The sequence below is a fragment of the Eptatretus burgeri genome, chromosome 15, assembly GCF_056783735.1.
Source record: "Eptatretus burgeri isolate ZD-2024b chromosome 15, Ebu_testis_v1, whole genome shotgun sequence".
Lineage (NCBI taxonomy): Eukaryota > Metazoa > Chordata > Myxini > Myxiniformes > Myxinidae > Eptatretus > Eptatretus burgeri.
This window is the reverse complement of record NC_140975.1, coordinates 35,905,364-35,920,363: the sequence shown is the minus strand read 5'-3', so window position 1 is coordinate 35,920,363 and position 15,000 is coordinate 35,905,364. Positions and strand designations below refer to the sequence as shown.

At 48.3% G+C, this 15,000-nt stretch overlaps 1 protein-coding gene across 5 annotated transcripts in view; it reads right to left on the bottom strand.

The window, feature by feature from the left end:
• Positions 1–15,000, bottom strand: part of ERCC2 (ERCC excision repair 2, TFIIH core complex helicase subunit) — a 71,034-nt gene that overhangs the window by 40,355 nt on the left and 15,679 nt on the right. For all 5 annotated transcript variants that reach the window (XM_085857586.1, XM_085857587.1, XM_085857588.1 and 2 more), the window contains 2 exons: positions 3,516–3,615; positions 2,377–2,454 (listed from right to left, as the gene is read on the bottom strand). In XM_085857586.1, coding sequence (XP_085713712.1) covers positions 2,377–2,454; positions 3,516–3,615 — 178 coding nt within the window. The remainder of the gene's footprint in view (positions 1–2,376; positions 2,455–3,515; positions 3,616–15,000) is intronic.

Below are 15,000 nucleotides of genomic sequence, written 5' to 3'. Positions count from 1 at the left end.
GATGGAGCCGCCAGGTAGGAGGAGAAGAGGAAGGCCAAATAAGAGGTTCATGGATGTGGTGAGGGCGGACATGCGGTTGGTTGGAGTGTCAATAGAAGATGTGGAGGATAGAGCGAAATGGAGACGGATGATCTGCTGTGCGACCCCCTAACGGGAGCAGCCGAAAGAACAAGATATATATATATATATATATATATATATATATATATAATTATAAATATATATCTTCTCTTCTTCTTCTTTCGGCTGCTCCCGTTAGGGGTCGCCACAGCGGATCATCCGTATGATCCGCAAAGTGATTTGGCACATGTTTTACGCCGGATGCCCTTCCTGACGCAACCCTGGTCGCCTCTTATGACACAGGGATATGGTACACCTATTTTAACCGGGGTATACACCGGCCCAGTATACTGGTACTCATTTCGCCGACCTCGGAAGGATGGCAGGCTGAGTCAACCCCCTGGTGTATTAATTCAGTGGCCCAACGGGGCTTGAACTCAGGACCTTTTGGATCCCAAGCCGCTGCCCTTACCACTGCGCCAACACCAGGCTTTGTATATATATATATATATATATATATATATATATATATATATATATATATATATATATATATATATATATATATATATATATATATATATATATATATATATATATATATATATACATTTCACAAAACCTACCTAACCCACTAAGCATCACAGATCACACTCATACAAGACAATAATGCAGGTGGGACTTCCCTTTGTCTACAATGTGCATGATGAAAGAAGGACTCGATGCAGCCTGCTTTAGAAACCAGGAGTGAGACAAGAGCCAGTGCCGAAGGTGTACAAAACAAAAGACGAAGTAAAACAGCCATGAGCAGGGCCAGTGATGAGTAGGCCTTCAACCAAGCCATGTGGTCCTCTTTGTCCTTTTCCCCAAAGAGGCCTCCTGGTCGACACTTCTTCCTCCTCAAAATGCTTTTTGTACTCTGTGTATGTGGAGTTCTCCTGTCTGAGGTAATTCTTCTTTCCAAAGGCAGAGAGCACTTTACCCTCGATATGCTGCTTCTACTCTCACAACAATGGATGGAGGTCCTCAATTCCAGACATGAAATCAGAGCCATATCACGTGCCTTCGATTCGGTCTGGAACCCTGCTCTGCTCACCAAACTCTTTCTATGGTATCCAAGGACATCGCCACTTTTGGCTTGTAGACATCCTCTCCTGTCACAGCCAACATATGGCCCTTTCGAAGTTCTCTCATCCCCTCTTCCTATCCAGGCTGGAGTTCTTCAAGGCAGTGTTCTGGGTCCTGTTCTTTTTCTGGTTTCCATCAATGATCTCTCCAACTCTCTGGACAATCCTCGTCATCTCTTTGCTGATGACTCCACCCTCTGCCGTGCCACCTGTCATCCCTCAGATGGGCAAGCAGAAGCCTTTTAACTCTGTAGATCTGGATAAAATCACAAGCTGGTCCAACACGTGGAACATGCCATTCAACCATGACAAATCTCACACTTAGTATGTCTCTCTGAAAGGACCACCTGGACCCCCCCCCCCCACCATCTACTTTCTCAACAATCCTTTTGAAGAAGTCCTTTCATTCAAGCTTCTGGGTCTCACTCTCTGATATGATCTTTCCTGGGAAAGCCATATTTCCAAGCTGGCCTCCAAAGCCAGTCGCCGAATGGGCATCCTCCATCGTGCAAAGTCCTTCCTTGACACACCTGAGCTCCTGACCACATATAAAGCTTTCTTCTGCAGCCTGATGGAGTACTGTTCTCCCCTTTTGACTTGTGCTCCCGCCTCTCACTTTTCTTGGCTTCATGCTGTGGAAACCAAGGCATTTAGGATCATTGGTATCTCCCGTGATGAGGTGGAGTCTTTGGGTCTCTCACTCTCTCACCGCAGGGAGGTCGGTGATCTTTCTGTCTTCTACCGTCTCCTCTCCGGCCTGCACCCCCCCTGCTCTGTCTGAGATATTCACCCCTGCCCCATCCCTCTCCCTTCCACAGATCTCCCCATGTCTCTGTTCCCCACTGTTTTTTCCTTCCCTCTCCCACCCTTCTTGTTGTGCGTTTGTGTGTGTTAGCTCTAATACGAGCCTCGACAGTGTATACAAAAAAAAACAACCTCGCCAACAAAGAACACCATGGGATCTTCAATGTCCATTAACCAATGCGAGCAGATGGGACACCCATTTTAATGTCCATCTGAGGGACAGAGCATGCATTGATGTCTGACCTTGTCTGAAAAACACCAGGACGATTTTAAAACCGGGCTGCGATTCAAACCCAGTCTAGACAACCAAAACAACCCTGTTGCCTATCCTTCCAGATTGTTCTTTTAAGTGTTAAAAGCAGTTCATAAATCAGACACAACTTACCTTCTGATAAGCAACAATGAGAGAAAGTAATGACACCGTCTTTCCTGTGCCAGAAGGCATCTCCAACACTCCATGACCCTAAAAAAAACATCATCATCATCATCAATTAAAACCATTTTCCTACCATAATAGCCGTTCCTATCATAACATAGCTAAAAAAAAAAAAAATGAAAAAATAAAAATAATCATCAATGCCTCTTGTAAAGAAAGTCTTTAAAGCTTTCACATTTGTAATAACAGAATTTTCCTTTTTAAACATGGGATGGAATCCCCCCCCAAAAGACCCAAACAAGTAAATAATGACACCACAATGTGGAGCCACATTCACCCTGCATTCTCCCCTACCCCTCATTCATCGCCACGTCATTTATTTGTCCAAGTCTTCCTCTATTTGGTGACTCGCACTAGATGTTGCTGTTCCCCCTCTCTTTCAAAGTTCCTTTTGTTTTGATCTGTTCTGTGTTCTCGCTCTTCCACAAGCCTAGACTCTGTATCCAAAAAAACAAGAAAGAAAAATCTGAGGCACACAATTCAAATGGGAGTCATAGCAGATACTGCGGTTAAACAAAGCAGATCACAATTACACAACTTGGAATTATTGGGAATCTTCACAATGACCCAAAGGTCTTGGTGCTCCATCTTTAGAAGGTTTAATAGTCCCAAGAAGTCCTGAATGTGGTGCTTACCTTCCCAAGAGCATGAAATCTTATCCTTGCTCGCAATGGAAAAATAATTGCCCAATAATACATGGAACAGGATAATAAACAGATACATACACAGATATACAAATTAATAAATAAACAGAGATTAACATAAAACTATATAAATGAATGAATGAATGGGTTGCTGTAAAAAAAGTTGATTAACAAATTGTATATTAGAGACAACATCTCAACCACATTGGAGGTCACATTATAATTTATTTATTTTTCCCCACATTTGGCAAAGTTCCACTCTGGAACAAGATGAGACCGATCGTGGCATGACTTGCAGTTGCAGAACCAGATTTGTTTGTTTGAGGTAAAGTGACCACCTACGGGACGACCACCTTCATGATCAAGTACCCCAAGGTTTGGGCAGTGACCATCTACCGACCCTTGTCAAGAGCGTCAAAGACCCGCTACTCCACAAATGCACACCTTGGCATCCAAAGTCCGCTTGAGCTCAAGCATGTAGGCGAACTGCTCGGGGTATATAAACTCGTACGGGAAATACACCAGGAGGCCATCGACGGTGAGCCTGGGGTGGAAAGAAAAAGGAATTGGAGAAATCACAAAGCTGGGTTTCATCAGTTTACATCATCATGTGTATGTGTATGTGTATGTGTATGTGTATGTGTATGTGTATGTGTATGTGTATAATATATATATATATATACATACATATACATATATATATATATATATATATATATATATATATATATATATATATATATATATATATACATACATATACATACACACGCAAAAGAAACTTACCACCTTTTAAACCTTTAAATATCAACAATAACACTGCGTGTAGTAAATTGTGAACTTATTTGTGGACAACAGTGTCAGACAAAAAGGTCACGGATGGTCACTTGAACCTTCAATGGTCACTTCATAGCACAGCTGTTGAACAGCCGTTTTGACTGTCAGTGATTAGCCAAGGGGTATGGGATGATTTTAATGAGCTGCACGTGATGTCTTGATATTGGCTTTAAAAAGGCCAGTGCAAAATGGGCATTTCAATCAACATGCCACAATTGTCAAGGGAGCAACGGCGGTGTGCCTTGGGCATGCTGCAAGGCAGACTGAGCTACCGTGAGGTGGCACGTCGCCTTGGCTGTTCACACCAGACAATATCGGCCCTGGTGGACAGAGACACCCTCCACAACTCTGCAGATGACAGACCTCGATCAGGGAGGCCAAGAGTCACCACTGCAAGGCAGGACAGGCAGATGGTCCGAAGTCACCTGCAGGATTGATTCCGTCCAGCATCCCGCACTGCGGCAGAAACTCCAGGGCGTGCAAACCCACGGATCTCCAATGATACTGCACGAAGACGACTGCACAATGCACTGCCTGTATCCAAAACAATGGTGGCCACACACGCTATTGAAAGGGGACTGACATTGCACCCTGTGCTGTTCTGTACTGTAGAACAAACTGATGAGATGGTGTATCTTGGTCAAAAACTGAACATGTCATTAATAAAATGCCAATGTTTCAATTAGCAATTGTTGGTTTGCTTTATTTTGAACTGTTACAATTTTATTACATTTCAAACAAGTGGTAAGTTTCTTTTGCGTTTCAGTATATATATATATATATATATATATATATATATATATACATACATACATACACACATACACACATATGTATTTTGTTACGAATTTCGGCCCGCCCGGCGTGCGATCAGCCACGTAACTCAAGTCGCGACGTGTCGCCCACCGGAACGGACAATTCAGTCGTGACCCTCCTTGGAACTATCGCCAGGAGCTAGTCACGGGTTGGTCTTTCGACCCCACCACAATCGTGCCAATCAGTCACCCGCGCAGGATGGGGTTATTCGCCAAACTCGACCTACCTAAGTACCTGCGCGGGTAGTTAACCGGGCGATCGTACCTCACCGCTGGCCAGCCGAGGACACGAACCGCTTAAGCAGTCCGTTCCGTGCTTCAGTGATAACCGAGCAGTGTTATCGCTGGCCCCGACGGACGTGATTATTTACCGGGTGCTTACACCCTTCTACCAATTCCTTCCATGATGCAAGATGGAACTTTCAAACAAAGGAAAGGACGCAACGAAATGGGAAACAGTTCGACAAGTACATTTATTTCACACATACACAAGGCAAGCACGTATTCACAACCATACAATAATTCAGGCATGTATACGGTGAAAGCAAGAATACAACGCAGAGTTACAACCGAATAAAAAGGGCAATTTTTTTCAGCACACTTATATAGGTTTACTAACAAGACTGTAAGTCTTACAAAAAAGCAAAGAAAACAAAAGCCACCCTCATAGGCAAGGAGGCAGACAGGTCCGTGGACCAAATGCGCGTGGAACCTGGATGAGCGGCCAGGTCACGAAACCGAAGTGGTCTTACCCGCGCCCTCGTGGCGCGATGGCGGGCAAGCCGCAATGTCAGCATAACGCGCCTGACTCCGTGCCCCTGGCGTGGCCGGGCAGCTCCCTCCGGCGTGCTCCGCGCAAGTACGGGTTTCTCGGTCGGCACCACGGTTGGGGTGGGGAATGGACGGGGTTACTGGCGCCATCGCAGTGCAGATGCCCGGGAATTGTTCATGCCCGGGATGGGGAAGGTTCTTGTTGCTCAGGATGGGGAGAGGGGAATGGCTGACGCTGGGTTCCCCCCCCCCCAACGGGGCCTCGGGACCGCACTGACTCCGGCAAACTCTCGCCCGCGAGCCCTCCTCCGCGTCCCTGCTCCACTCCGCAACTCGCCCCTCGACCTCCACTCCGAGCTCTGTCCCCCGTTCGTCGATTGGGCCCCGTCTGCACTGCCTGCTTCGAGCTTCTTCCTTTCCACCGTCCGTCCCCGTATATCCTCCACTGCCGACTTCTCCGACTCCACCTCGAGCCGCACCGCGTTCAATCTTACATAGCTCGGAGGTGGAGCGCACATGCAAATAGGCGGATCAAATTGCGTTTGGATGTGGGGCTACGCCACCCGATGTTCAACCATTGGATGGACGGAAAGGCGGAGTGAACCTCTCCTGATCCGTTTTTCCTCTCCCGAAAGGATCCATGTGCACTCGTGGCACGACGCGTTTGGTAACAATCACCGAACGGGCTTTGGACAGCACGACGTTCGGTGTTGACAGGTGGTGCGATTGATGGTTGTGGAGGGAGAAAGGCCAAGGTGGTGGTGGTGGGGGGGGGGGTTTGCTGTGGTGATTTTGGTTGTCGGCAGGCGTCGTTTGAGAATGGGGGTGAGGCGATGTTTGCGGTGTAGGGTTGTGGAGGAGAAGGTAGTGGCGGTTTGGTGTAGTTGTTCGGGGGCGTTGTTGGTGGTGGCGATTTGGTTGTTGGGGGATGATTGGTCCAAAATAATGAAAGAAGAGAAAAACGGCTACCTCAAAGGATCGCAGCCCTGTGAACACGGAAATTCCCTCTAAACAACGGTGGGGAAATCTAACTGCACAACTGTCATATCTGATCATCATAACTAATCTAAGGACCCTTAATGGTGTATTGTGAATTTCCACAGACGTAACACTACCCCCTCCCCTTTTTACAGACTCGTCCCGAGTCGTCGAATTTTCGTGTGCCATCATGTGTAAGTTCTCCCCAAGTACGTTTTACCTTTGGATCCCTGAGTGTGACATTCACTGTATTCGTGTCCCCAAAATAAATAAACTACGGGCTGAGTAACTAACTAAACAAACCCACTCATACGGACGACTTAAATAAATTGTCGGCGCTAAGACTTACATACCGGGGGCGCACTCATATACAATACAACTTAACAACTTAACCTTATAAATTTACACTAATCTATGGCCCAGGATCGATGGACTCTGCAAGAAAAACAACAGTCACAAGCAGGGGGCCAGGCTGCTTAAGCACACAGTCTCTGGCCTCCCCTCTTCTTAAAATGAATGCAGTGAACAAACAACCGGTGCACGGTCCACTGGTGCAGTCCCGTGTTGCAGCTGCCTACAGGGCAGACCCTGCAATTTGCGTGAGGATCCTGGCGCACATGGCAATGAACAAGGGGTGGGGAAAATGCAAAACAGAATGGGGGCTGGTGGGCATGGGCAGCAGGCATGGCATGGCGAAGGTGAACAGGCAAGGCATGGCATGACAAGGCCGCTGTAGCAAACACAGCCGGCAGATGAAGTGACCGGCACAGGCCTTGCAGCAACAGCCAGCCGATGAAGTTGGCCAGCCTCTTGCCTTGAGATGGAGGCTGTCGGAGGGAGTGCGGTGATGCTGGCCACTCGGAAGGCGGGCTCGGACCTACCTACTGTCTCCCTCCCAACCTATCGCCTTTGCCTGTCTCGGTCCATACCCACTCCCTTAATTTGTCAAAACCCAATTTAGCCCCCAACTTATTTTTTTATTTTTTATTATCGTGCAAAAACGAAGTTTTTGCAAGATATGTTAGTCAGCTTGTATGTTTTTTTTGTTGTTTTTTTTGTTTGTTTGTCTGTTATCACGTATAAAAAATTCTGCAGAGCACAGTTATTATTGGAAATTTTTGTAACTTCGCATATCAGAGGCCTATAGAGGTCCCTTTCAGCACATAAAATTTTGAAGGTCAAGGTCAAAGGTCAAGGTCACTGTCACAAATCAGGGAAGTCGACGAAACCCTTATTTTTTGAGTAATTTTGATCGGATCGTCTTCAAACTTCATGGGAATATAGTTCATGGTCTGGCGCTCAGCTATTAGTTTTTGGTGGCGATTGGCCTTGACCTTCATGGTTAGCACCTAAGGTCAAACATATTTGACCCCAAGGTGAAATTTTCAAGTTTTAGGAACCATATCGTGTAGTACCTCAAATTGAACACCTCGATGAGTGCTTTCTTGATATGTCAAGCTTGAGACATTATGACGTTATTTGGTGACGTTATGAGGCAAACGCATATTTTTCATGGTTACTCTGAAGAACGATTCTCATCGGAATCTCTCGTAGGCAGATATTCCTTAAGGAGTCGCTCCTGGTGGATAGCAGCTCTGTTCACCTCAGTGTGACCTTAAATAAGTCACATGTGGTCACCTTTTGGCAAGATACGGGTCACCCTGCGGGTGACATTGGTATATTTTTATTTTTACTTCCCTTCTATAATTTCGTCTCCGAACCCCCTTTATCGTCCTTGTTCGGCTAACCTATCGTCTCCTAGCCTACTCCCAACGTTTACGTTCCCTTCCTGGAGGGGAATAAGGGAGAGCTGGCGTCCTGTGTCGAGGCCCAACTCAAGCCTCAGGATGGCCTCCTCAGACTTCAGCGATCTTTACCCAAAGTGGGTCCAGTGGCCCACAACGAGAGCGAAGGGATGGATGGTGCGGAGGGGTACACTTCCTAATCTACCCTAACCATTATCACTTAAACTACCCCGGGGCTTTCAACAAGCGCTCACGCTTAATCTACTGGTTCTATCAACCCAGATTCCCATCGGCCGTGTTGTGTCCTCGCAAATTTCGGGCCATGCCCCCCAATTTTCTTCCCGTGCCCTCACACGGTCTCATGGCTGTGAAACGTGGCTCCCTTGGCAGGAACTACCCTCTGCCGATTCCCCAACGATGGCACCCCCGGGCACTACACTACCTCCGAGCCTACCAGCTCCCTAAACACCGGGGAGTGCCCTCCATGGCGACTCCCCTGAAACGCTCACATGGCAGGCTGGCACCCCGGGCCCCTTTCCGAGGGTCATTTGTGCCCCCGACTGCCCACGTGGCCAATGGCGCCCCGGGCCCCCGCAGCATGAGGACGCACCCGTGCCCACTACGCTAACCCGACCCACCATGGGCCCTTGGCCTACCACGGCCGACGAGCCCGGTGCCCGGGGTACCCACTCAGGATACTCACCATTCGTAGCCATGCTCCCAGCCCATCAACAGGGCTCCTGCAATCCTCCAAACGGGTTTCGAGCCTACATTCCCACCAACAGCAAAACGACTTCCATTTTGTCAATTTAACTTACCCACTAACTCACATTACACTGACCCCGGTGTCCCCTGGGCAGGAGTCACTCCTCCCCCCAATCACTCATCGCACCATGCATTCCACAATCACTCCATACACACAGGCTCGCTGGCCTCACTCACTCATCAAGTTTCATTTCCACTCCACTCAACTCACACATCGCTGATCTTTGCCATCCTACTCACTACTTCCCCTAACTACCTCATACTCCCACGTCGTCTCTTCCACTACAGCACGTTCCATTTACACTACGTAGCTAAGCTACGTCCCCTCTACAATCCAGAGTCTGTCACTGTCCTCAAATCATTATTTCTCTTCTCCCTTCCTAAATCTCAACTACAATCCCTTCAACTAATCCATTCCACGGGCTCCATGAGGACTTACCCCTGCCCCATGAAGCCGGTCTAACTAACACTAACCCTTCCCCCTAACCAGTGTTATCCTATGCCCTACCAAGGGGGTCTTCCACCCCTTGCCCAGGGAATCCTGTTCACCCAAAAGCGAGGCTTGCTTTGCTCAACTTTATTATTATTTTTTTTCCATCGCGCAGCAACAGCGCGGCAACTCGCAACCTGTGCACCCTTACGTGACATTATGGCAGCTGTTCGCGCTTTGCGCACCTCGTCCTTCCTGGACGGCACCATCCGGCAGGGATTCACCCTCCTGCCGGATTCCAACCCCACGTGCAGCCATGACGTCACCCTGCGCATTACAAAGCAAACCTCGCGTTTCGAGGGGCTCCCCACACGAACACATGTGCTCTGCCAATCAGAGCTTCACACACATGCTCGCGTGGAGAACCCATGCGGTCCAAATCCGTAATCCAGCCTACCTTTTGTCCGTCCGCGGGATCAGCAACATCCACCGCTGGCGTTTACGGACCGGGTTTCACTCCCGCAGCCGTGCATGTGGCGGTCTCGTGCGCAGCACGGCCCGAACCTTGCGCTCGCCGCTGTGCAAACCCGGCAGAGTCCCCAATGCAACTACGGCCGTTACCCGGCCTCTGTCCTTCACCTGTTGCCATCGTCATCTCCATTCCCTCCACGCGCTCAAACTCCCACGCGTCACGAGACTCACACACCTCACCATTACGCTAACTCTCGGAGATGCGGCTGCATGCTCCCTCATGCCCACCGTCATCTCCCTTACATACAGCAACCTCACACACGCTGTTCCTCTCACACTCGGCCGCTCACTCGCACACGCAGTGACACTCACACGCTTTTCCTCATCCACACATGGCGTGCTGGGAGGCACGCACTCCGGCTCACTCGTAACTTCGCACACCCTCACACACGCGGTCACTTTCACACAACGCCTTTCACACACGCTATGCGCGCGTTTCAGCACACATTTCGCCACACTCGTAAACACACACAAAGGAACAATCACGCTGGCGATTTGCGCCACCACGAGGGGTTCCGGGATCTCCAAACCCCCAAGCTCCGTGTGCACCCGTCCACAGCACTCGCCCCCTCGAACTCGCTCGACACGACCGAACCCACCTGGTCGTGACTCTCTTCAAGGGAGAATAGCGTCTCCCTCCGTTCTCGAAGGAAGCTATCCAGCTGCTCGCACCGGGTCCCTAAACAGTCCGCCAGCTCTCCCTCATAGTCCTCCACTACCTTAATGTGTGTGTGCTCCTCCTTAACCCCGTCTTTATCGTGCAGTCTCTCCTCTATTTTTTCTATCTCCCGCGTCTCTATACATTTTCTCTCCTTGGTCCTTATTTCTGTTTCTTCCTGGTTCCTTTTTCCTCCCCATTTGAGTTGTTCTTCCTCTCGGAGCTTTGTGAGTTGTTCGTTCTCTTTCCGGAGTTTTTCGATCTCCGTGGACTCAAATTTTGCTCTCCCCTCGAGCTGGTTAATTTCAAACTCCTATAGTTTTTGTTTTCTCTCCCACTGTTCCTCCTGCTTTTCAGCCTCCAATCTCATCGTTTCTTTCACTTGGCTTAGTTCTTTTTCCTGTTTTGTTCATTGTTCTTTCATTATTTCTGCGTACTTCAACCTTGCTTTCTTTTTCAATTGTTCTTGTCTTTCTGTTTTTTAAATTTCTTTCACCCCCTGTCCCTTATTCTCCAATCTCATAGTTTCCTTCAATTGGTTGATTTATTTTTCTTGTTTCAGTCGTTGCTCTCTCATTATCCCTGCATACCTCAACCTTGCTTTCTTCTTTAATTGTTCTCGTCTTTCTTTTTAAATTTTTTTTCACCCCCTGTCCCTCATTCTCCAATCTCATAGTTTTCTTCAATTGGTTAACCTCAAATTCATGTTCTTGTTGTTTTCTATTCCACTGTCTCTCTCGTTCTTCCCTCTCCAATCTCGTTGTCTCCTTCAATTGACTGATTTCTCCTTCCTGCTTCATTCTTTGCTCCTTCACTTTCTCCTCGTACTCCAACCTATTTTTTCCCTTTGTCGTTCAGTTTCAAATTCATACTCTTTCAGTTTTCTATTCCACTGTCTTTTTTGTTCCTCATTCTGCAATCTCGTTATTTCCTTCAATTGGCTGATTTCCTTCTCCTCTCTCATTCGTTCTTCTTTCATTACTCTTTCTTGTATCTCATTCTTTAATCTGGCCTTGGCTTCCAGCTGTTCGATCTGTACAGTGTGGTTTCTTAACGTTTCATTCTCTGCTGTCGTTCTTTCTTCTCTCACCATCCTCAACTCGTTTTGTAATTCCGTCTTTTTGTTTTGGTGTTTCTGTAACTCAGAAGCTTTCTCTTTTAATTCTTTTCTCATCTCCGCACACTCCAACCTTGCTTTGGCTTCAAACTGTTCGATCTGTACAGTGTGGTTCCTCAACGTTTCATTTTCCGTCCTCTTCATTTCCTCTTTTAACATCTTCAGTTCGTTTTGTGATCCTCTCTCTTTGGTTTTGAGTTTCAGTATCTCAGAAGTTTTTTTTCCACGATTCCTCTCTCAATTTGCATGCTTCTTTCCCCATTTCATCTCTTCTTTCCACTGCTTCCCTCCTCAATTCGTCCCTTTTTTAACTGTATTCCTTTAGTTTTTTCTGCCATTCCTTTCCCATTTCTATCTCCCTTTCCAGGGTTTCTCTTTTAATCTCACTTGTCCTTACCTCTCGCTCCAGTAGCACCAATTCCCCCATCTTGTTTACGATTTTCCTTTTCTGGCTTTGTTTTCCTTTCTCCTTCCTCCCTCATTTCTCCCTGCAGTTCTTCGAACTGTTCTGACTTTTCCAGCAATTCCTCCATTCTTTCCTCCAGCTGTCCCTCTCCTCTTTTTATCTTCCGTTCTAGGCTCTTTCCTGATTGCCTGTTCTTATCTCTTCCTTCAATTGTTCCAACTCCCCATCGTGTTCACATTTTTTTCTCTTCCAACTGTATTTCCCTCACTCTCCCCTCCAGTTCTTTGAACCGCCTTGCCCCCTCCAATATTTTTACCATTAGTTGTTTTACTTCCAAATCGTGCTTCTTTTGTTTCTTTTCGAGCTCGGTTTTCCATTCTTCCTCCAATTGCTTCCGAAGCACGCCGATGTCCGCCTGCCTCGCCTGCCTTGCCCACATGGTTTGAAACGGTTGTTGGGAGCCTCGCCTCGTGTCGTGCCGTTCGTAGCGCCATTAATAGCGGCCCGCTCATGCCTCGTGCCGCGCTGAAGTGCGGCCGCGCCGCCATCTTGCGACTCCGTTTGCCGGCAAAGTTCGTGCTCAGAATATGAGGGTGAGCTCCCCCACGGATTGTAATTAGAGGTGGAGTTATAAAAAGAACCATCCCGGGCCATGGATTCTCCATTACTACACATATTCATTTCTGCCCCCGGCACCCGCTAGCCTTGAAACTCCATCTTATTTCTTGGAAGGGATTAATTTTTTTTAACTCGCTCGAATTTGGGGAACACGGAGGGTCGCTTCACTCACCCCTGATCCGGTTCCGTGAATTTAGTTGGAGACCGAGGTGGATTTGAATCCCACACTCCTGTACACCAGTGTTACAAATTGCTGTTGGAGGCGGGATGGATTGGAATCCCACTCCCGGACACCATTGTTACGAATTTCGGCCCGCCCGGCGTGCGATCGGCCACGTAACTCAAATAGCGACGCGTCGCTCACCGGAACGGACAATTCAGTCGTGACCCTCATTGGAACTATCACCAGGAGCTAGTCATGGGTGGGTCTTTCGACCCCACCACAATCGTGACAATCGGACACCCGCGCAGGATAGGGTTGTTCGCCAAACTCGACCTACCTAAGTACCTGCGTGGGTAGTTAACCAGGCGATCGTACCTCGCCGCTGGCCGGCCGAGGACACGAACCGCTTAAGCGGTCCGTTCCGTGCTTCAGTGATAACCGAGCAGTGTTATCGCCGGCCCCGATGGACGTGATTATTTACCGGGTGCTTACACCCTTCCACCAATTCCTTCCGTGATGCAAGATGGAACTTTCAAACAAAGGAAAGGACGCAACAAAACAGGAAACAGTTTGACAAGTGTATATATGTCTGTATGTATATATCTGTATGTATATCTATCTATCTATCTATCTATCTATCTATCTATCTATCTATCTATCTATCTATCTATCTATCTATCTCTCTCTCTCTCTCTCTCTCTCTCTCTCTCTCTCTCTCTCTCTCTCTCTCTCTCTCTCTCTCTCAATATCTATCTCTCTCTCTCTCTCTCTCTCTCTCTCTCTCTCTCTCTCTCTCTCTCAATATCTCTCTCTCTCTCTCTCTCTCTCTCTCTCTCTCTCTCTCTCTCTCTCTCTCTCTCTCAATATCTCTCTCTCTCTCTCACTGTCTCACTCTCTCTCTCTCTCTCACTCTCTCTCTCACTCTCTCTCTCACTCTCTCTCTCACTGTCTCTCTCACTCTCTCTCTCACTCACTATCTCTCAATATCTCTCTCTCTCTCACTATCTCTCAATATCTCTCTTTCTTTCTCTCTCTCTCACTCTCTCACTCTCTCTCTCTCACTCTCTCTCTCACTCTCTCTCTCACTCTCTCTCTCACTCTCTCTCTCACTCTCTCACTCTCTCACTCTCTCACTCTCTCACTCTCTCACTCTCTGTCTCTCTGTCTCTCTCACTCTCTCACTCTCTCACTCTCTCACTCTCTCACTCTCTCACTCTCTCACTCTCTCACTCTCTCACTCTCTCACTCACACACACACACACACACACACACACACACACACACACACACACACACACACACACACACACACACACACACACACACACACACACACACACACCAAGCACGTATTCACAGCCATACAAGAATTCAGGCACGCATACGGTGAAAGCAAGAACACAACGCAGAGTTACAACCAAATAAAAAGGGCAATTATTTTCAACACACTTATACAGGTTTACTTACAAGACTGGCACCACACATACATTTACACAAAAAGCAAAGAAAACAAAAGCCACACTCACAGGCAAGGAGGAAGACAGGTCCGTGGACCAAATGCGCGTGGAACCTGGATGAGCGGCCAGGTCCACCAGACCGAAGTGGTCTTACCCGCATCCTCGTGGCGCGATGGCGGGCAAGCCACAATGTCAGCATAACGCGCCTGACTCCGTGCCCCTGGCGTGGCCGGGGAGCTCCCTCCGGCGTGCTCCGCGCAAGTACGGGTTTCTCGGTCGGCACCACGGTTGGGGGTGGGGAACGGACGGGGTTACCGGTGCTATCTCAGCGTGGATGGGGGGAATTGTTGATGCCCGGGATGGGGAAGGTTCTTGTTGCTCGGGATGGGGAGAGGGGAATGGCTGACGCTGGGTTACCCCCCCCCCCAACGGGACCTCGGGACCGCACTGACTCCAGCGAACTCTCACCTGCGAGCCATCCTCCGCGTCCCTGCTGCACTCCGCAACTCGCCCCTCGACCTCCACTCTGAGCTCCGTCCCCCGTTCGTCGATCAGGCCGCGTCTGCACTGCCTGCTTCGAGCTTCTTCCTTTCCACCGTCCGTCCCCGTATATCCTCCACTGCTGACTTCTCCGACTC